Consider the following 23,227-nt stretch of genomic DNA (forward strand, 5'->3'; position numbering starts at 1 on the left):
GGTTCCTTTCCAGCAGTCCTGCATCCAATTCCTTGTTTAGCCTGGAATGGCTTCTCCTTCAACCTGATTATGCCTCTGCCAGTTCCGCCGTTAGCATCTGAGTTAAATGTCACCTTTTCCGTGAAAATGTCTGTATCTCCTTCAGGCTGAGTTGGACATTCTGGACTCTGCCCTCTCTGAGTTGTTGTTCTTTGTCTACTTCACTGTAGATGCATCTTCCCCCACTGCACCACAGCTATTTGTTGGCATGTTTATCTCCTCCACTAAACTCTGAGTTGCTTGGAGATAGCTCTGAGTCATTTATTTTTATCCCCAGGATCTGGTAAGTTCCTCACACATATTAGATGATCTGAGGTGTTTACTTAGGTAATTAACATGGTCATTAGGCAGCTGACTAATGACAGGATAACGAAGAAATCACAGTGTTGGTATATATCGTTAAGTACCAACCTCCATTTATTTATTATTTTTTAAAAGGGCTCTCAGCAATAGGAATAAAGAAGAGAGTGGGATTTCCAGCCCAGAATTAGACAATGGCACCGAGCCGTTCTCCTGCTGTCTTTCCCAGCACTGAAGACTTCCTCCAGGCAGTGAGCCTCAAGGCAGGGCAATGCTTTAGTAAGAACATTACAGACTAGACAACTCATAGTTGAGGAAGTGCTCTATCCCCATAGAAGGGGCGATTAGAAGGTAAAGATGCAGAAATAATGAAGATGCAGTGCTGATGAATTGGCCGCCCAGTGTGCAGCTGAAGACTATCTGCTTTGGGAGTTACTCTTTAACTATGGGAGCAGGTGCTCTCTCCGCAAAGCCTTAATTATGGTCAAGGAAATCCTTAGTTTTCTAAAATTTCTCCTTAAAGGAATGCTTCTACCATCCTCTTCCTCTTCCTGTCTTCCCTCATCTATAGAATTTATCTTTTTCTGTCATTGCTTTACTCTCCTTCAAAATAAAAACTATTTTTCCCTGAAGGATATAGGTGCATTAGCTCAGATTCAGGTTTGTAAACTATTTTACAGCAGCCTTGGATGTTTTTGACACTAAGTCAAATTTTTTTTGAAGTTATAAGGACATACTTGCTCTCTGTGCTTCCTGTAGATTCCTATATTCTGTGACTCTTTGAAGGAAAAAAATTGCATGTCCTTACAATTAGAAAAGATTTTCTTAGGCCATGCAATTTTTTCTCCTAGACAGACTAGGTATTTGTTTTTTAGTATTTTAGATCACAAAATTAGAATAATTTATGTGTATTTTATTTCTGTATGGTTTGATGTCATTTTATTTCCATAACTTAAAATTTATTTTAAAATGCTTTTACAACAGTGTGTTTTCTAGAGCAACAAAACTTCATGGAGATGACTTGTAATTGTCCAGCCTTCCTCAAAATTGTCTTCATAAAGAGTGCATTGGAATATTTATCTAATGACATATACTACCTACTTCCTATAGCTCATGAACTACACCATGACAATGGAATGCAATACACTCAGTCCAACTCATCTGAATGTACAAAGCATCATTTCCTTTAAAGAACTGAAATCTCATAAATAGAAAGATGTAACATTTCTTTGAACGTTACAAGAAGAGATGATGAACATGACTGATTTTAAGTACTTAAGACTGAAAAACATTTACTTATGTTCCAGTAAGTCTACCTAAGACTTTTAAATATTGATAAACTTGATGGATTATCTTTGCACTATTGTCTCTGGTCCCTGGGCTTAAATAATGAGTTGTTACAGGCTTATGCACATACGATATCAAATATCTTGAAATTATTTGCTATTTACACTGAAATTATTTGCCATTTTTCCATATGTACCTGATACTGCATTACTCCCTATAAATAATGTGATAAATACGTTATTTCATCAATAAGGAAAGTGAGTCTTAGAATACCTTAGTAAATTTCCTTGCTAGTTATGTAGTTAGCAAATTGCAGAGTTAAAATTCCAATGCCTCAAACTCCAGTCTGTGCTATTTATCTACATCAAAGTGCCTTGAATGAGCAGTGCTACTTTTACTTAATATTTACCTGCAAACAAGAATTCATAAAAGGGTTTTTTAAACAAATTGATTATTTGTATGGGTTTTGGCATTCGACACTCCTGAATTTAAATACTGGTTTCAAAATTATTTGTTGAGTAACCTTATTTGGCCTCTCTGGGCTTCATTTTTTCATGTGAAATGTGGGTAGTATATACTTTGCAGTCATAGTGAGGATTAAATGCAGTAGTGAATGTAAAGTACTTGTCACATAGTAAGATCTTTCCACAAGGTGACTATCATTATCTCAGGCTGGCCTTTCAGATTTTCTAACAACATTAATAACGTGGCATCCTTTGACATTTCTGTCTTCTGTTATACATTATCAAGCATATAAAAAATACTCTTTCTAACTGGATAATAGCCCTCACAGAATAGTATTTCCTAAGTACCATCATCGGACTAAAATTCAACTAATACAGTTTATTAATTGCTTCAAATATACTACCTAGTGGGATTCAGACTATCTAAACTGGTTGGGTTGGAAACTTTGGAATGGCAACAGGAATTCTGCATAGTTTGCTAAAGAATTTCTCCCTCTGAAAAGTCAAAAGCATTTCAGTTTGGATTGCTTTGCCCATCGGTTATCAATTTAGATTTTTGTCACCGTCATTCTAGTCATCATTCTTCCAAAATTTCTAATAATTCCTCCCCCAAAATAAGTATCCTCTGGAAAGAGGGAAGTAGGACCATGTACATGGGTCTGCTGGCATTACATAAGGCAGAAGACGCGTCAGCACTATCATTACTGCTGGAAATGTGAAAAATCACATTCATATTTCCCTTAAAAATATTAACTGACTTCTGAGTTTATCCTCATTGCTTTAGTGGTCAGGAAGAATACTGAATGATGTGTGGACAAATGCCTATAAGACCCCAAAGTACTATTTTTACGTGGTAAATTATTATTTACCATCTTCATTACCACTGAAGGAGCATAATCCTAGAAAGATTGAGTATGAAGTTGCACACGTGAACACTATGTGTCAAGTGCGTTTATTACTTGTGCCTACTCAGCATGAGCCTTCATTTCCAGTTTTCTAGTCGTAATGTCACAATTTTTTTGGTGTTTGTGTGGTGGAGGGCATACATCTTAAGGTCCTGTGGTTTGTAAAGGGATAGTATCAATATCCAGGGGTGGGAATGAAGCTGTAGCTTGGGCTGTCAATATGTTTTATCTCCCAAGACAAAATCCCTATCACAAGAAGGATATGTACCTGGCCCCATTAAATAAGATGTAATCCTCAGATTTCTATGAAAACTATTTGGGGAAGACACAAAGTTCTATTTCCATTAACATTACCGAGATTTTTCGATTTGAATCTCTCCGGAGAGAGCTTCTAACATTCTTAAGAAGAACTGAAGTACAAAGCCATAAAAAGCAACAGTATTTCACTATATAACACACAGTAGAGTTAAAATCATCACACCAGCTCCTTTTACATCTCATTGCTATCGGTAAGTTCTAATTCTTGATCATTAATTCCTGTATGGGTTTTTCAGCACTTTTCCTACAAAGCACAATATCCTCATGTTTTTTTTTTTTTAATAAATTTATTTATTTTATTTATTTATTTTTGGCTGCGTTGATTCTTCGTTGCTGTGTGCAGGCTTTTCTCTAGTTGTGTTGAGCGGAGGCTAATCTTCGTTGCTGTGTGCAGGCTTCTCGTTGTAGTGGCTTCTCTTGCTGCGGAGCACGGGCTCTAGGCGCGCAGGTTTCAGTAGTTGTGGCTCGTGGGCTCTAGAGCACAGGCTCAGTAGTTGTGGCATGGCTTAGTTGCTTCGCGACATGTGGGATCTTCCCGGACCAGGACTCGAACCCGTGTCCCCTGCCTTGGCAGGCGGATTCTTAACCACTGCGCCACCAGGGAAGCCCTCATGTGGGTTTTTAATTGTAGATTCCTGAGCTGACAGATGAGATATGTTGATGACCACATTGTTTTTAGCTCTTAGGGTGTAGGCTTCCTTGGGCTTTTCTCTTTTTCGGCAGAGATGGAGGCGAAAAGCATCTTGGAAACCACGGCGAAAATTCTCATTGAAGAAACCATAAATGATGGGGTTGACGCTGCTGTTGCCAAAGGCCAGCCAGTGTGCAGAAGGGTAGATGTAGATGTTGATGACCCTCAGTTCATTCAGAGACAGGTCAACATAGTCTGAGAGCATCATCAGAGTCCACAGGGGCAGCCAGGAGAGAATGAAAAGCAGGGCCACAGTCAGGAGCGTCTTAAGGACCTTCTGCTTCTTCTTGGACACCACGTGCCACTGTTCCTGGTTCTGTTTGCCTGAGTGGGGCACTGTTGTCTTGGAGAGTGCAATTCCAATCCTTCCATACATGATAACAATGAGGGACAGGGGAGCCAGGTAGATGTTAGCAAACAGCACAGTGGTATAGATCTTCCTCATTTCCCGATTTGACCAGTCTTCCCGGCACCAGTAGACTGGGCTGGTTTTATTCTGGGAATTGAGTCTCACTCGGTAATATTTTTCTTCCTGTACATGTAACATTATTGCAGATGGGGATATAATGGCGATGGCCAGGACCCAGATGATCATAATGATGACAAACGCTGTCTTGATAGTGAGCTTTGGTTTAAAAGGGTAGATGACACACCGGAACCTGTAATTAAAGGCAAATATCAGTGAAGGACTGCCTCATTACTTCTGACCAAGTCATTAATTAAATTTATTTCAGTAATTACAGTCTTCCATACATATTCCCCTTCAAATATAGAAAGTTACCATTAGTAGGGAGGCATGCATTACCAGTTTCTGTAATTAATAGATGAGATAAATTTCAACTCAAAAAATTAATGAGTGGAGTATATCAGACACTATTAATAATCGAAGTACTATTTAACTAGTCAACATTGAGCATGAGCATTTAATATTCTGTCCCAGGCTCCTTTCCATTGGTTTGCATGGATTGCCTCTGTAAGCTTTCTTATTTAAAAGATGGGGAAAAGGCATAGAAAAGGTAAAAAATCTTGCCCATAATTACACATGATTTTTACACATGTATTTTGGCTCCAGAGCCCATATTCTTAAATGTCCCTTCATGCCCTTCTGTGGTCCCTTCACACATGATCCTTGTGCTTGGCCATGCAACTTGCTTTGGCCAGTTAGTTGAACATTAGCAAGCATGGCATAAGCAGAAGCGTGAGTGATTTCAGCTACAAGACACAGAGTAGGAGAACGACACAGAGGCACCCAGCCAATCCACAGAGTTGTGACAAATATTAAAGCATTACTGTTTTAAGCCACTAAGTGTTTTGGTGGTTTGTTTCACAGCTATGAGTCTGAGAGTTTCCATGATGAGTTCTGTTTATGCACCTTCCCAGTGTTCTGTGTCCTCTGTTGAGCATGACAGTTATCAGTATGTAGAGTAAGCCTGATTCATTTTACTGCTATTTTGTTATTGTGATTCATAATTTTGTTATTATTGATATTCATTATGTTCATTATAAGATAATCATACTATTATGCAACTGTATAACATTTTATATTTTTCAAAGTACTATCATCTCTTGAATCTTCTTTGATTTTTGTGATGACTCTATAAAATTGAAAATTATTACTTTCCAGATCTGCAGGTAAGGAAACTTAGAGCTTTTAAGTGGCCCATCAGCAACTCCAAACAAATTTATCTTATCTTTATATAATGACTAGTTATCTTGAGCTTTGACTGCTCCATTGTCCTTCACTGAAGGTGTAAGGTCTTCTGTCTTAAACTCCAAGTTTTCATCTAGTCTTCTAATCAGTGAATTCTCCCATTTACTCACCCTTAAATTATGGGTAACTTCAAAGGTGCAATTCTAGGTATTTTGCTCTTTTTGTAAACCAGCTATTGAAACTTCAAATTTTATTTTTTCATTTATTCATTCAACAAATAGTCTATGATATCTTGTTAATAGCAGCCCAAACTAAGACATGCATCATCCCTAATTATTTAATCTTAAAATATGGAAACTTCAGTAGTTTTATTTTATTACTGAACCCTTAGTGTGTGTGTATAAAATATATATATATAAGCCTTGCTCTTAAAGGGGTACATATTATGGATACAATTTTAAGCAGATATACCCAAATTTAGTAGATTATACATTTTTCACTGGTTAGGTGGATTAGTTGAAGATATGCCCAATTTTCTGGATTCAGAGTTTGGTGCTGACCTACCTATCTACTGCTATTGCAACTAAAGTAAAGAGTGAAGATGCAACGGATACTCCCTGGACCAAGGCACTGATCTTGCACATTGTACTTCCAAAAGGCCATCCTGAAAGGGAAATGGGACAGTTAGTCTTTGGAAAGATAATATATATATTTTTTAATTTCACTGAAATTATGAAGAGAAAGACATGAAATTAGACAGATGCAACTGTTTCCTAAATGATATCCAGGGAACAATCAGTGTTTCCCATTATTTTCATTAATACATTCAGATCTCTGTTTTTCAGTATACTAATAAGGTCAAAACTTACACAGTAGTTTCAACATTCTATACACTGTAATACATGTTTTGCATCTATTAACATATCTAATCCCCACAACAGGCTTTTGAAGGCTTTATTATTCTCCTCATGATATAGAATATGTAACAAACACACAGATATCACATACCTTGCCACACAGCTAGTTAGAAGCATATTGAGAATTTAAACCCCAGCAGTATGGTTCCAGAGTCCAAGCCATTAACCCTTATGCAATAATGCCCTTTAAATGAATAAAACAGGAAGAATATTGTTTCTCTAATTTGGAAATGTATTCCATAAATTATGAGGAATCAGGAGTCACATGTATAACAAATAAAGTTAATATTTAATTATATATAATCTAATGACATGATTTACCTCAGAGGTACTTTGTTATGGAGTGAATGTGTTCCCTCCCAAATTCATATATTGAAGCCTTAACCCCCAATGTGATGGTATTTGAAGATGGGACCTTTGGGAAGTAACTAGATTTAGATGAGGCCATGGGGATTGTGCCACATGATGGGATTAGTGCCCTTATAAGAAGAAGAAGAGAGCGTGAGACCTCTCCCCATGTGCAAGCACTGAGTAAAGGCCATGTGAACACACAGCAATCTACCAATCAGGAAAAGGACCCTCACCAAGAACCCGACCATGCTGGCACCCTCATCTCGGACTCCTAGCCTCCAGAACTGTGAAATTAAATATCTGTTGTTTAAGCCACCCAGTCTACGGTATTTTGTTATAACAGCCTAAACTGACTAAGACATACTTGGAGAATAAAGAGCACTTTGTTCTTTATATGAACAAAAGTAGTCTGTTTGAATTACTTCCTAACTGACTCCAGTTACTAGAATGTTTATAAAAGAAATTGGTAAGATTATTATATTTGATATTTAATATCAATCAAATCAAATTTAGAGTTTGATATTCTATACGCACCTCTGCTATTACAGGAAAGTAACACCATTCTTCCATTCGCAAATATTCTAGTTTCCCAAGAGATTAATGTTACATATTGCTCAGATTTTTTAAATTTATCTTTTAAAAAATATCCTATAGCTTATTTTAAAAATACTCTTATCTAATTAAAAATATTCCCAATAACCTAAATAAGCCAAGCATACTTAAAAGAACATTTTGTCATCTATCCAGACCATCTTAAAATTGGTGCTTGAATGGCTTTATGCCACAATGATGCAGGAGGATAGAGTAAAAGTACATATACACTCTGCACGTACTCCTACTGCTGGTCCAGAGACCCACTCAGCTCCAGAATGCAGCTGCCAGACTTATAATCCCTATGGCAGTAGATAAGAGAATTTCCTTCTGGGGCAAGTGATCCTTCCAAGAACACTGACATATTTTCACTGGCAGATTCTGATAGCTGTGGATTTCCCAAGGAATGACCCAGACTAGTGAAGCCGAGAGTGGGCCTAACCTCAAACCCCAGTTTTGCAGAGGTTCAAGGCAGCCACACAGTACCTCACTCTGAAATACAAGCAGCTAAATAGTAGTTGACTATTAGGGAAACCTCCACCATAAAAGAAAGAAACTAAAACAAATAGGAAGAATGAAACAGGAGAAAACTAATCTGAATCAGGTAGACAAAAAATTAAAAAAGAAAATTACTACTCATAACCTCAGAGATAAAATACATTTTGTCCATGAAAAATATGTGCATGATAGTACAAGGAACACAAAGAATATAAAAATAGCTCAAAGAATTTAAAATATGATAACAGAAATGGCTGTTGACTTTATGTCAACAAAAAGTTTGGAAGAGGAAGTTGAGAAGATCTTTGCAAGTAGAATAATGAAGAGAAGAAAATGGAAGAAAAAAAAGTTTTAAAGAATGGCAACACAGCACCTCCAATATCTGATTAATACGAGTTGAAGAATGGAAAATGTAGAACTCTGTAAGGAAATTTCCCAGGACTGAAAGCATTCATTTTTTGATTGAAAAGACCTCGTTTGTGTCTAGCACAAAAAAAATGGAAAATAAAAAGACTTACATCAAGGCTTAAATGCCTGAAATTCAGAACACTTGAGGTAAAGAGAAGTTCTAAAAGCTTTTAGGAAGAAAAGCAAAATACAAGTCATAAATAAAAGAAGCAAGGGTCAGATAGCATCAGCAGCAACACCAAATTTCTCAACATTAACAATAGAGCAATCTCTTTAAATATTTTTAGGGAAAAAAAAAGTCCAGCCTAGAATACTTTATCCAGGTAATTATAATGAAGTGTGAAGGCAGAATAAAGATATTTGCACTACAACATCTCAAACATCTTTTATCTCAGTGCACCCTTTCACAAGAAGTTAATAGGGGAATAAACCAAGAAAAAAGAAATGGCATCCAGAGCACAGGGGACTGAGCATGAAGAGAGGTGAAGAGAATTGTTAGCTTCTCAGTGAAGGAACATCCCAGAGCAATAGCTGAGCTCCATACCTGGAGAGCAATGTGTCTGGATAGGAACAAGAGGATAGAGAGTACCTGGAGGGGTATCTCCAGGAAAAAGATGCCATTTACATTTTTTTGGATGTGTTTTCCATATGTTTGAAGGTATTGACAAGAAATTTAACTCTCCTGGAAGAGAATCTGAACATACATTATTGATAGGTATACTCCAAAAACACTAAGCAAATCAAAATATGATGCCCCTATTAAAGCCAGGAAAACAAAAAAAAAATTTTATAAGAGAAAAAGTTGGTATCATAGTACTCTACATGGCTCAGCAAGGGGTAAGATACATATAATAATAGGAATGCATACTCTAAATATTGATTTAACAAAAAACTATGATATACTCATATTGAGAGAATGAGGGAGGTAAAGACTGTGAATGTATATTTGTGGTTCTGCATAAATGTATCTGCTTGCATTTGTACCAAGTTTCAGCCAATCATGTTGTTTTTCCAATTTCACTTTCAGATACTCAGTTTCTACGGATTTATGTTCTTTTGTCCTAGTGCTGTCAGTTCAGTGGAGTTTGGTGAGGGAAACCACCCCTTGGGGTAGAAGAGGATAATGAGAACTAAATTACATTTTCTGCAGTCTGATAATATATTAGAATGAAAACATGTTATTTAGAAATGTGGTAGTAATTACCAAAAATAAAGGCAAAAAATGCTGGATGTGGCCGCCTCCTGGGAATGGGAATCAGGGCTAAGGAAGGGCACTGTATATGAAAAACTCTTAAATAATAATTTAATTATAGATATTTAGGGGGGGACATATTGAGAGCATTTCTTATTGGTAAAGTAAGTTTCTTGAGAGCAACAAAAATTTTTATCAATTCTTTCACTCTCTTTTTGTCTAGCACAATATCTTGAAAATGTACATCCTTAATAAATATTGTTTTTTAATTACAAGCATCACAAAAACACAGAATCTATGTAGTACTTGATGATAGAATAGGCAATCTAAACTCTCCCTGACTCCCACTCCAGAGAAAGGAAAGAAACAGAAATAAGTTCTAAAGAGAACCTCTTATTATTCAGTAAACCGATGTTGAATGCCACAAAAGGAAAAGAACTATGATATGGCTCATGTTGATCTAAATATTTTTTGATATGCTGCTTTGGTTTCATTTTTTTCTCATACAGATTTGGAATATGTATATATTGAGTGCTGTTCATTAGTTAATACAATAGGTATTTATTAAGCAGGTAGAGGAGGTATAGATACACTGTTCCTGTACTTCTGGAGTGTATAACGTAGTGCTAAAGAAGTGGTAATATGGGCTCAGAAGTACTCTAGGGTAATACCCGAACCATTACTTATGTTGCACATGTAAATTACCACTATATGAATGAAACTACTGCTTTGTGAGAAATTATTGGTACTGTTACTCCATCTTCCATCAAAAACTGTTGGAAATCTCTCAGCCAACCACAAGAGGGCTTAAATATCTATTTATATTAGATTGAAGACATTGCATCAATTGAAACCACACGTTCTTTGAACTTTACAGTCCATAATATTCTTAATATTTCTACTATATTATATGTGCCCTGAACTGTCAAGCAAATTCAAAGTCTTCAGTAAGAAGTGTCACCATTCACTGATGACCTTCAGTGAACACTCTATAAAAATAACAGCTTCCACACTTCATCTCTGTCACTTGTTCTATTTTTCTCCATAATTCTTTTTATTCTCTGATTACTTATATAGCTATTTGTTTGTTGTTTTTATTCTCCTTTAGCATGTAGACCCCATGAGAACAGCTACTTGGAGCAGTTCTTAGAACTCAATAAATATTTGTGAATGAATGGATGAGGCTGCCATGGCCAGGGATATGGGACAAATATTTTCTCATAATATGTTTGAGCTGCATGCAAATCAACATACCTACTATAATATTGTCCAGCAGCGTGATAGGCATACAGAATACACCAACTAGTAAATCACTTATGGCCAGGTTCAAGATGAAGAGATTAGTGAGTGTGTGCATATGTTTGTTCCTCATTACAATAAAGCAAACCACTGTATTTCCCACCATGCATAGGAAGAAAATCAGAAAGTAGGAAATAATGAAAATCGCTGCCACTTGAGGCTGGAGAAGATAGTAGTTCACATAGGTGATTTTGCTATCTGCATACAGATCATGCTTTGTGTCACTGACACTCCAAATGCGATGCCAGTTTTCTGAAGAGTTTGAGTCCCAGTTTTCACTCATGATGGACCTGAACAAAGAAGAGGCAGAAAAGAAAAACATGATTAGAAACCAGGAGAACTTAAGTTTAAGAGAGTTTAAGAGAGATGCTTTTAAAATGCTACGGAATTTTTTTTATTGGAGTATACTTGCTTTACAATGTTGTGTTAGTTTCTGCTTTACAATGAAGTGTATCAGCGATATGTATATATATTGATGGGCCTTCTATAATAATCCATAAATTTTGCATAAAAATGAGTTATAAATAAGGCATTCAAATTATTAGGATTTTGATCAAGAGCATTTGAAAATTCCACTTTGTGCCACAAGTAACAATTATTATTATATAGTATTTCCTTGATATACTCTATATTATTCACTTCTTTACTATACCTTCTATCCACTTGTGAAGTTTCAAGGGAAACACTCCAAAACTCCTCCTCCTCCTGCCTTCAGATATCATAACCTGTCAAAACCTACTTGTTCTGCTAACTAACATGCTAACTCACATGCCATGAGCTTTCCTGATATTTGAACGAGATGAAGTATCTACATCTTCAGAATTTCCATTGAAATAAGCTTCTTATATTTTCCTTGTTCTGCTTTGACTCAGTTAATTGGATATTCTTTTTATACACTTCTGTATGTTGACATAGCCACAGAACTGTGAAGTTCTTAAAATAGGTCTGGGTTACTTATCTTGGTTTCACATAGCATCATTCAATTCACGTAATATGTATTCAATAAATATTTATTTAAAATCTGTAAATCTTAAGAAAGACATTTCAATCAATGTGTGTCAGAGGTCCCCAAGAACACTCCCAGGTTTGGTGGTTATTTAGAAGGACTCACAGGACTCAGCATGTAGTATATTCACTGCTAATATTTATTATAGCAAAGGGATCCAAAGCAAAATCAGCAAATAAAAAGGCACATGGAGTAAAATCTGCAGGAAACCAGGCACAGGCTTCCATGAGCCCTCTCTCAGTGGACATGCTTAATTCCTCCAGCAACAAGTTTGAGTTTGACAACATGTGTGAAATGTTGTCTAGGAAGGGAGCTCATTACTCAATGCCCAAGGTTTTTAATTAGAGAGTGGTCATACAGGCAACTTCTTTTTAGTATATATCAAAATTCCAGACTCCCAGATGGAAAGTAAGCGTGCAGCATGAACTATGTGGTCGTACAAACAAACTAGGCACAGTGAGCCACTCTACCATTTAAGGAAACTTTATATCAGTATAGGGAACTGTTTAGAATTTAAGTTCCCAGACTCTAACCCAGGGCCCAACTTGCAAGCAGGCCTTTCTAAAGACAGCAGTCTCAGGCCTACCTGTTAACTCTTTTTTGCATGCCCTGTAAATTGGACAGAAGGTTGGTTATACGTGTCCTTAAATGAAAGTCAATTTGACAGTGGAGTAAACAAGTTTGTTACTAATAGAAAATAACCCAAAGAGGATCATTATTCTCCAACAGTTCCCATTATTTTTCCATTTAATTTCTTCCCTTTCCTCAAATTTTTAAAATTCATCTTTGTTTTTCTGTATTTCATATTCCTAAGGCCAAATAAAAACAAGAAGTGAAAAGCAAAGTGAGCAAGGGATGAGGTGAGGGCTTGGAGAAGAGAAAAAGAAAGGAATTTGAGTAAAACCAGATGTAGGCTGCTATACAAAGTCAAGCTGAGAATGTCTTTGGGGTCTAGAGACACACTGAGAATACCTACCAGTTTGAGAAAAATCATTTCAGTCAAAGTCTCCAAAAGAGAAGCATTCACACAAATATTTAAAGATATTTGTACCTAAGACAAGGAAGCACTTTAAATACAAATGAGAAAGGCATGAGAAAAATGTAGGTAGCTGAGTTACTAATAAAAACCATCTATCTGTGGATTCAATTAGAGCTGGCAAGCATATGGGTAGAATATATCATAAGACGTAATGCTTTATATTTGCACATTCTTTTTTCTTATACCTGGCTGAAAGCAACCATGTGTGTCCAAAGCAGATATGCATCCATGGTATATCTGTTGCAATAAGAGCGTTAGGAGGGTTAAGATGGAATCTTCTGGTGTATTAAATTAAACTCCATGTCAGCCATTTGAAAGAGAAGTGTCTCTTTTCTTCCAATAGATTTTTGAGAAACTAAAATCGTATTTTGTTTTGGGGGCCAACATGGGTTTCACTATTTCATTATTGGCTTGCTAACTATATTTGGCAAGACAGCATGCAAAATGCAATACAGAGAGTCAAACAAAGAATCTGTCGTACTTAAGTGTTATTTCCTCCTTACATGCAATTATAAAACTCTTGTACATGAGGTCATAGTGTTGGCCATTAGATTGACCTATAATAATGTGACTTTGGGGACAACATCATCACCCATAGTATTACTATAGTGAGGCAGAGAAAAGTCAGGTCCTGATTGATCCTAGGGAAACTCACTTATCTCAGTGTAATGCATCAAAGACAACTGCTCTTTGCTGTTCATACATCTGGCATCTTTCTCACTGGGCACTTAAAAGTTCCATACAGTTGATTAAAAAGTTTTAAATAAAATGTACCCCTGGTTGAACACCTTTAAAACCAAAATTATTTAAAGTGTACTCTGTGAATCATATTCATTCCTAGATGAAATAATATAAGGAATAAGAAAATTGAGTATACCAGTTTTAGGAAGGCAAATTTACACTCTACCCATACTGATGATTCAGTAGTTTTGGAATATTTCATTGAAAATGTGTGATGTCCTTTTAATAACAGAAAGTCTGAATTTTACAAGTTCGTATTTACATGTTAAGTAACTAAATTGTAAACATAAGCCATTTTACCATGAATTAGTCTTATGTTCTTTACTTCTACATGGGAAAATATGTGATAAATAAAATACTTGTTTGTGAGATTTCTTTACCATTCATTCATCTTCAACTCTGGAGGGAAAACAGATATAATAGGACAAACTTCATGAGCTCCATTTAGAACCCCAAGTTACCACAACTTATTCAGACTCCTATCTATAGGAAGAGAGTCTAGGACTTCAGGAATAGAAGTCAGGGGAAGAAGTTATTCAAAATTTTTTTCTTCCAGTAATTGTACTTGCCAAAACACTAACAGTAGATTACTCTGGGAGATGGAATGGTTGGATACTATCATTTTGTTTTGCTTATATGTTTCTCAACTTTTTTCCTGTTTCCAGATTTTTTTTTTTATAATCTGGAAAAAATGCTTCCATATTATTGTCTGAATTCAACTATACAGAATAAAACCAGATGACATAACTTAAGCTCTTCTTATAAGTTCACAATAGTAATAGGTCATATACTGGCTAGAAATGATATTATTTTACCCTAAGTAGTTATGTCTTCCAAATTTCAATTAGGAAAGAATCCATAAAGACTCTAATTTATTAGGTTTAAATATACTGTAATATACTGTCTCACACATATCATAGAAAGAATCGGTCATCTGAAAGAACAGTCTATATTCTTTATTCTTGTATCAAAGACTCATTAAAGGGACCAAGTTGGCAATTGTCATCAAACATTGGCTACTTAGACCGTCAGACACACCAAAGCCAACTATGGCCAGCACTTTCCATTTTTGTCATCCTTCTCTCTTTGGGCTTTCTCCTATTGCCTCTATTATTATTTACTGTATTCTTCATGTTTTCCTTTTTAATTTCCATGTATTTACACAAGGAAGGATTTAAGGACAGGAAGGTGGCAGTATTTACTTCTACCTACGTTGGATTATCTAATCTCAACTCTGATGATTATCATTAAAAGGTATTACAGTTATTAAGTAACTAAATTAATAATTCTGAACCGAGTAAATTAAATGCAAGCAGTTATGACAACTTAGATTGCTAAAATAACTGAAGAGGAAAGACAGAGAAAATAGCAAGAACAAAAATGTTGTAAACATACATGCTCAAACTAGGGGTGAATCAATGGCAATAACTACAAGACATATAGTAATAACCACCTAATCTTTAAATTTTCAAAGCACTTTCAAATATATCACCCTAGGACACCAGCATCATGGAAGCATAAAATGTCCCTCCTTTTCCACCCCCTTTTAACAACTAAAATTTGGCATCCATTCATGAACAAAAGTGCCTCTGTGGGAGCTGTGGGATCCAGCACCAAATGCCAAGGGATTCCGGAGGAGTCTCGGCCCCCCCTGTGCATTGCTTAATAGGCAGACAGACTCCATGTGGGGCTTTGGAAGCAGCAGGAGCCCATGAACCGGCTCCAGCTCTTCTCAGCCGCACTCTGGGAAAACGTGCAGACTGATGATATGGGAAGACACCACAGAAGGGAGAGCTTTTGTAGAAGTCCAGGCTGAGGAGAGATTCCAGCACTCCTTTGCATCAAAAAGAGTTTGGAAGCATCAGAGAGGGTGAGAGGAGCTTTGCCAGCGTCACCCTCCCATCTGGTGCTGATTAATAGCCAATATTGGGAGAGAACCCTTGAACTTCTTTTCTCTGGAGAAAGAAGACTGGATTCTCATTAATCCGTATTGTTAAAAAAGAAAAGACACATTGCCCTGAGTGATACTGTAAGTTTCACTAATGTACAGTGTGTCAAATGTTACATAAACCTCTGTCACAGCTAAATGGTGTGATAGAGCATTTGTAAGTTCAGTGATATAATTAAATGAAAATCAGATGTATGTAAATGATGCTCCCCGAGATAAAGAAATGCTTTAAGAAGCTGAGTTGAAACCTCTGATTGATATAAAACGTGTTAAACTGGATTTTCCAGAGGAGGAAGTGAATTTGACTTTAGAAACATTGCACATTCAATTAACTGTCTCCATTAGATCATATAAGAAGGTTCAAATAACTGTGCACAATTGAAGGTATCAGTAATTGAGATGGCAAAATGATATCAAAAGAGCTTGAAAGAGTTATGGTCACTGTGAACATGCTTTATTCCTACTCCTCATTGGGTATTTCAAATCTTGGTGGTCATCGAGGTATTAGAAACATTATTCTTTGTTTAAAATATTAAAAAATGTAGTCAGACAAATAATAACTTTAGAATTTTGCGGCAAAGAAATAGCAACTGAGGTCAGGGAGTGAACTGATTGAAGGTGTTGAAGAAGCTGGCTGGTTAATCCACTTTCTCCCAAAACATTGGGAGAAAGCTCCCAGAGAAAGAAAAGAAGGACTAATGTTCTTCTGGACATACTAATTGGACCTCCAGGTAGAGTAATGCTATCTTCTAAGGTGATGGCCTTTGAAGAGGTATGACTCCCTAGAAAATGTCATGTAAGCTGAGATATAAAATGGAGATATTTCATGGACTGAATACTCACTCTGCTGTGATAGGTGATACCATAAAACCTAACTTAGAGACCTCATCTTTTACTCTGGGCCAGAGAATGAGCATCTAATGCAGGAAGAGGGGTCCTAAGGAGCCACCTTCAGTGTCCCAGACCTTCTTTGATTAGTCCCTTTAATTGTTTTATATCTTTGAAATTATTAGTAAATCATGAAAATGAGTAAGATCTCTGATTTCAAGAAAAGTAATTCAGGTTTTAGCTATAAGATACAATATGCACAGAGAATTGAATAACCTTTCAGGGCCTTATATCTAGAAATGTGCAATCTAATATTTCAGTCTATCTCCTACCGGCATTTATACTATTTTTACATAAATGTCCTGGGGAGAATGATAACATTATTTTTAAGGAGGTAACACCTTCCAATGGGGTGAGAACTGTTTCACTTAGAAAAATACTTGGAGGAGTTCTCTTCATGTGAGAAGGCGACTGTCCCAATAAAACCTTACCCTCTAGGTCATAATGACATTGAGTAGAATACCCCAAGATAGAGTTAAGTACTTTATTATCCTTACATTTTTTATTACCTTAAGTACTTTATTACCTTTGAGTATTTTAATATCACCTCTGTGCTGGGAACTATGCTAATTGCTTTATGTGTGTCATTTGATCTTCCCAGTATGGGGTAGCTACTAACTATATCTCAATTTAATATATAAGGAAAGTAAGACAGGAAAATGTTAGGTAACCTGACCCAGGTTCCACAGCTAATAACTGGGAAAGTTGGGAAACATAGAGAGAGAGTCTCCTAAAAGTGGAGGGTCAGCAACATAGCTGAGGGGGTGGGCCACCTGAGAGTTGGAAACTGACCAGAATAATGTTCAGTGAGATGAACATGACCAAGGAACTTCTAGAATCTATCATGTCTAACATTTAATTTTGAACTAACTTTTGTACTACTCCCTGCCTACAACCCCAAATTGTCAGTGAGCCTATTAAGTATAACTGCCTTTGCGGGAGATATTTTTCAATTATCGAGGGAAATGTTCTAATGTTTGGGTTAGTGTAGGGCAGAGAGAAAAGAGCAGCTATAAAGGAAAAGATAGGAACAGGATTGCTTCATATATATCCAGAGAAATCCTGGAGATACTGGGAGGGGGATACAGGTGGATTCTGGATCTCCAAAGCACATGGGATGGAGACAATTTTATTTGAATATAACAGCTACATTGAACAAGCACAATTTGTGAGATGCAATGTAAAAGCAACTGTATTTGTTTTCTGCTGACCCTTTAATTGTATTATTTGAGGCTAATTTCCCCATTGCCCCTGGGTAAAATTTGGAAGAAGTCTTATTACTTTCTAATCATTTTCTGATGATAAAAAGCAGCATAGTTCTTAATATAGCCAGACAAGTATAATAAACAAACTTTTAAATTTCCACCAAGGATGCCTCCTTGTCTGCTCTCTTTGCTGACCTGCTCTAGCATATCTCCACCTCCATCTTGTCAATCTCGGTTTCCATCCTTGAGAGTTGTAGGTGGACAAGGTTAGGGAGATGGAAAGGAGCAGGAAAAGTCTCACTTTTCTTTCTAGGGTTGCCATGAGGTGTTCCTTGGACTGGACCAAGCTTTAAAGCTGACCCTTACTTCTGTGGGCACTTTCTTGGGCTCTTCAGAGACACAAACTATTGCCATGGACCTCTCATCGATAGTTCTCTTCATGTGAGGAAATTCATCTCTGGCGGCTGCTGGCTCTTTTCTCAGCCTCGAGAAATCCTACAGTTCACCCTGCTGTAGAGCATCAGAGTGAACCATGGTTCAGGTGTGTCAGTCACCTCAGCCCACAGTTAACACTCATGCATCTTTTGTCCAGAAAGACTCTAGAAGTGGAAGCTGGCCAATGCCACCGACTCTGTCATTCCACCATCAGTAAAACAACCAGCCAGCCAGGTCCTGGCACTTTGGATCTAGTCTCCGGTGTAAGGCAGACTCAAGTCCGCTGTCTTCTCTGAAACATTAGGTGCATCTGTTAAACTCTTTGTGTGTCTCCTTTAGTCCCTTTTCTAAGCACGAACTGAGGGGCAAGCAACCCCACTCCTCCATCCTGCAAGTAGATGACCCAACACACCCCAACAAACCTCTCTCCCTATCCTCTTCTGATATCAAATTCTGGGCCTGTTTATCTCCTCAACCTGAGAATAAATGTTCCTCCTGATCCTCCTTTACAAGTCTGCATGGGGGTCCCATATAATCATCTTGGGATTTTTGGCTGAAACTAAAACCGGAACAGTTCCATTTTAACATTCTGTTATGTAATTATCAGAAGGATAAACCCCAAAGGCCTGAGGATTTGCAAATATCCTAGCAAGTGGCACTCATGTTACTTAAAAGTTTCAAAATTGGAATTGTATTAAAAGGATATATTTGTATTCTTTTTGATATATAGGAAAGTTAAAAGAATAAATCCTGAGTTCTCATTACAAGAAGTTTTTTTCTTTCTTTTTGTTGTATCTTTATGAGATGATGGAGGTTAACTAAATCTACTATGGGAATTATTTCACAAGATATGTAAATCAAACCATCATATTGTACACTGTAAGCCCTATATGGTGATATATATCAATTATTTTCCAATAAAACTAGGGGGATAAAAGGATACACTGTATTTGTTCCTGTCAAGAAATATTCTTTCCAAGAATGATTTTTCATTGATGACTATGGATCTTTGCAATATGTACTAAAATTTATTCAACCTAAATTTATTTAACCTATCACCTGGTGTTGGACAATTAGACAATTTCCAACTTTTTTGGTGTTAAAGCAATATTTTGATATTTTATCTTTGCTTCTATTCATTAGCATTTTCTAGAATACTCCTAGAATGGGAATTAACACATCAAAAGGTATGATCATTTTTCTGCTTGATAGATTTTAATAACTGTCTACTAGAAAGTTGGTCTTAATTCACATTTATTCCGGCTGTGTTTAAAAAGGCTTGTTTGTTCTATCTTACCAGTAGTACGCACTAAAATTCCCACCACTTCTTTTTAATCTTTGCCAAGTTACCATTTTTTAAAATGGTTAATTTCTTATTTAAATATACATTTAAGTACTTTAAGTACTAATGAAGTTGAACTTTGTTTCAGAATTTGGAATTTTTATTTTTTTAAGTGATTGTTTATTTCTTTTGTCTTTTTTCATATTGAAGTGTTCATTTTTTGGTTCATAAGATCTTTCTTACTAGGAATTTTATCCTTTGTTAAATATGTTTCACATATTATTTCCAGTTAGCAATTTGCCATTTAATTTTTACAGTGCTTTTAGGTTAAAAATAAAAATACATATGTTTATGTAGTAATAGATCATATTTTTTCTTTGTATTTTCTCTAAAATAATTTTTCTGTAAACATGTATGTATTCACATATATTTTATACTATTTAAAGTAGTTTTTATGCTTTATAATTTTAATTATATATTTCATCTATAATATTCATTTAAAAATCCATTTAAAATGAAAATGGTATTATCTCACATCTGAGTTTTAACTAAATTTCCTTCATATTATGACTTAGCATTACTCAAATGCATGTGCTCAATTGTATCCCACAGAAATCTGGCTGCTTTTTATTTACTTTCTGAACACCTAAATTTACTTGTCAAAGTATATATATTGTGTTGAAAATTAAGTGAAAGTTTTTCAGATATGTCAATTATACATCCCTTAAAAATATTAAATATAAATCATACCACATATATTGTCAGTACTTCATACACTTCTAAAATCTAACATAAAATTTGCCATTGTACTACAATTGTTTAAAATTCTATGTTCCTAATCATTGATCCTTAAATATGTAGACTACAGAAAGATAACAGATTTCCCAAGAATATGAAAAAGAATGATTATATGTATGTGTATCACTGAATCACTATGTTGTACACCTGAAACTAACACAACATTGTAAATCAACTATACTCCAATAAAAATTTTTTTAAATGTAATAAAATATAAGTAAGAAGGAGGAGAGAACAAACCGTAGCAACAGAACTTATAAAATAGAAACAAACATACACACACTAGAGCAACAACAACAACAAAAAAAGATAACAGATTTCCCAATTTCTTGTGGCACCTAACAATACCCTGTGAATGTATTCATTGCTTATAAAACCTTCTTTAACTTGAATATCCCCTTGATGTTAGTAGCACACTTCTGGTTTTATGCCTGCGATCATTTTGAAGAAAGAACTGATTTCCAAGAGTTAATGATACCCATATCTTCTGGAAATACCAAATAAAGACAAGCACAAGAAAAGCACGAAGGGAGAAGCTAGTTTGGAGTCATACCTTAACATGGAAATTCCAGTTGGTCCTAGGCATCCCCAGCCCACTTTATTCCACTCCCAGCTATATATGCTTTGGAGTCTATGAGGTTTCCATCTTGGATGATTTGAGTGGAAAGTGAGCACAGGAGTATTTAAACTAGGTAGTTTACCACTCTTCAGAAATGTATTAAAACATTTTACATTTTCAACCAGGGATTTCACCGTATATCATTTTACATCTGGAACCATGTAAAACCTGAAACTAAGTAAATGTACTCAAAGACTTGTACTGTTGACCCAGTTAATAAATGTAAAAGCCATAAAAAAAAAAAAAAAAAGCCTTGTAAGCCTTTATGAAAAAGAGATAGCTGTACTATGGGTATCCTGGAAGCTTCAAGAAATTGAGATCCTCCTACTTATTATGAAACAGGGTCCCATGCCTGAAAAAAATGAAAAAAAAAAAGCCAAAAGTAACAGACTTATCATCAAGAGGACCCTAGGACTAATGGGGCACACTAAGAGCTTCTGTTCTTATGGTAGCTTGTCTACTTCCTGTGTAGGAATGTTTTACCATCCACAGAAATGGAGAGAATTAAACGCAGCTGAAGGCTCAGGTGGCTGAAGCAGAGATCCCGCTGAGCAGAAACGAGACTCTGCTACTTACTCCATCATAGTTTTTAACCATTCCGAGACCTCTTTGTTGCCAGGGAGCCACAGTTAAACTGTTCATTAAATATTCCACCAACAATGCCAATCCTCAAAAACATTATCACCTTTTGAAATTACTGCTATTTTTCTTAGAACACATGATCACATCAACATTTGCTATTTAGGGTAGCTTTTGATTGGATCTGCTTTAATTTCTCATATTAAATGAGATGTGTGTCTTGAATGACTTCTGATAAGATTCATTTTGAAAGTTTATTTTTTTCTGATGAAGACAAATCAACACAAATTAATAATGGGTAATATTTTCTAATAGTACAGTTTAGAAATGGCATGGCACTATAACTTAGTGTCTCTTTGTATTTCCTTCAAGTCAAGGCTTCATAAGATTTCTCTTTCACTATAAACAATTCTTAGATTTTAAATTAGTAATTGAGGGGCTCAATGAAATGGTCTGTTTAATTTTCAAAATAGTCGAGAAGGCTCCCTAAACAGTTTTTATGAATCACATTATAGAACTGGCTCTCAAAACAAGGCAACTCTTAACAAATCCTTTGTGTTTGCATCTTCTATGTTGGTCTCAGCCTATAATCTCTCCTCGTTCATCCATCCTGTATATTAAGTTGTAATTATATAGTTTAGTAATTTCCTAAAATAGTATATTTTTTGTGTTTTCCTACTCTTTAGCATTCTTCAAAGTCTTCTCACTCCTACCAAGTGAAGTCCAAACTCATTAATCTGACATTCAAGTTTCTTCACAAACTAAGCCCAATGGATCTCATCACCCTTATCTTCAATTCTCAATACTCAGGTTATTCCACTAGTGGAACTAAAGGACTCAAATAGCTAAGGAGAATGAACCCATACCCATTAAATTTGTGGGAGTAGCTTAAACACTTAAAAAATGACTTAAAAGTTTTCACTTCACAATATATCTGAATTTTTCAAAAACAAACATCATACTTTCAATTAATTACTCCTGTAAAAATGTAATATTTCAGGAAAGTATGCTGCATGTCTTGTGGCTTTGTGGAACTCCTGGCTAACAGCCTTACTCATGAATATCCCAGTTGGAGAATATATGTGCAGTTCTCCTCAAGAGGAACATTCCACTCCAGCTAACTTTTTATCTACACATTGTTCCTTGAGGGTGTCTTAGGGTTTTCCACATCTTTGCCTTTGTACATGTTTTTACCCATTTTTTAATCTTTACCCAGGGACATGTCCCTTTTGCTCTGTCTTCTTTAAACTCCCAGCATAAATCTTATCTCATCTAGGAAATTTTCATTGACTAACCTAGTGTGAAATATATATTCTTCCCCCAAATCCCTAAATCACTTTAATTTTATGCCATGTATTTGATTATTGTAAGTCCTTGACTATCATGCTATCTCTTCTATCATATTGTATATAAGCTGTTTAAATATCTTACTTATGTACCTATATCCAATTCCTCTAATTTTAATGTTATTGCCTTGAGGGAAAAATATATTGTAAATATCTGTCTCCCCTGAGGACCTACTCTATTCTCCTCTAGTCCTTTTTACAGATTGGGTATTTAACATAAATACGTTTATTTTGACTTTATCTTTGGAATCTTAGATTTCATGGGACTAAGTATATCTTTATCAAGAATTAATGTACAGAAGTCAGTGAATTGCATGGTATGTGAATTATCTCAATAAATTTGTTAAAATGAAGTAATGTGCAGAACAAAGAGATTTTTGTGACAAAGTATTTGTTTAATTTTTCTTAATGGAACTTTATTATTTAATGT

At 35.7% G+C, this 23,227-nt stretch overlaps 1 protein-coding gene across 1 annotated transcript; it reads right to left on the reverse strand.

The window, feature by feature from the left end:
• Positions 1 to 3,485: 3,485 nt before the first annotated feature.
• On the reverse strand, positions 3,486 to 11,194 carry NPFFR2 (neuropeptide FF receptor 2). Its single transcript, XM_036853640.1, has 4 exons — positions 10,867 to 11,194; positions 6,220 to 6,319; positions 3,927 to 4,663; positions 3,486 to 3,579 (listed from the first exon to the last, which is right to left on the reverse strand). Exons 1-4 carry the CDS (start codon positions 11,192 to 11,194, stop codon positions 3,512 to 3,514), a joined length of 1,233 nt encoding a protein of 410 aa, XP_036709535.1. The 3' UTR covers positions 3,486 to 3,511.
• Between the last annotated feature and the right edge of the window lie 12,033 nt (positions 11,195 to 23,227).

Source organism: Balaenoptera musculus, chromosome 5 (assembly GCF_009873245.2).
Source record: "Balaenoptera musculus isolate JJ_BM4_2016_0621 chromosome 5, mBalMus1.pri.v3, whole genome shotgun sequence".
Classification (NCBI taxonomy): domain Eukaryota; kingdom Metazoa; phylum Chordata; class Mammalia; order Artiodactyla; family Balaenopteridae; genus Balaenoptera; species Balaenoptera musculus.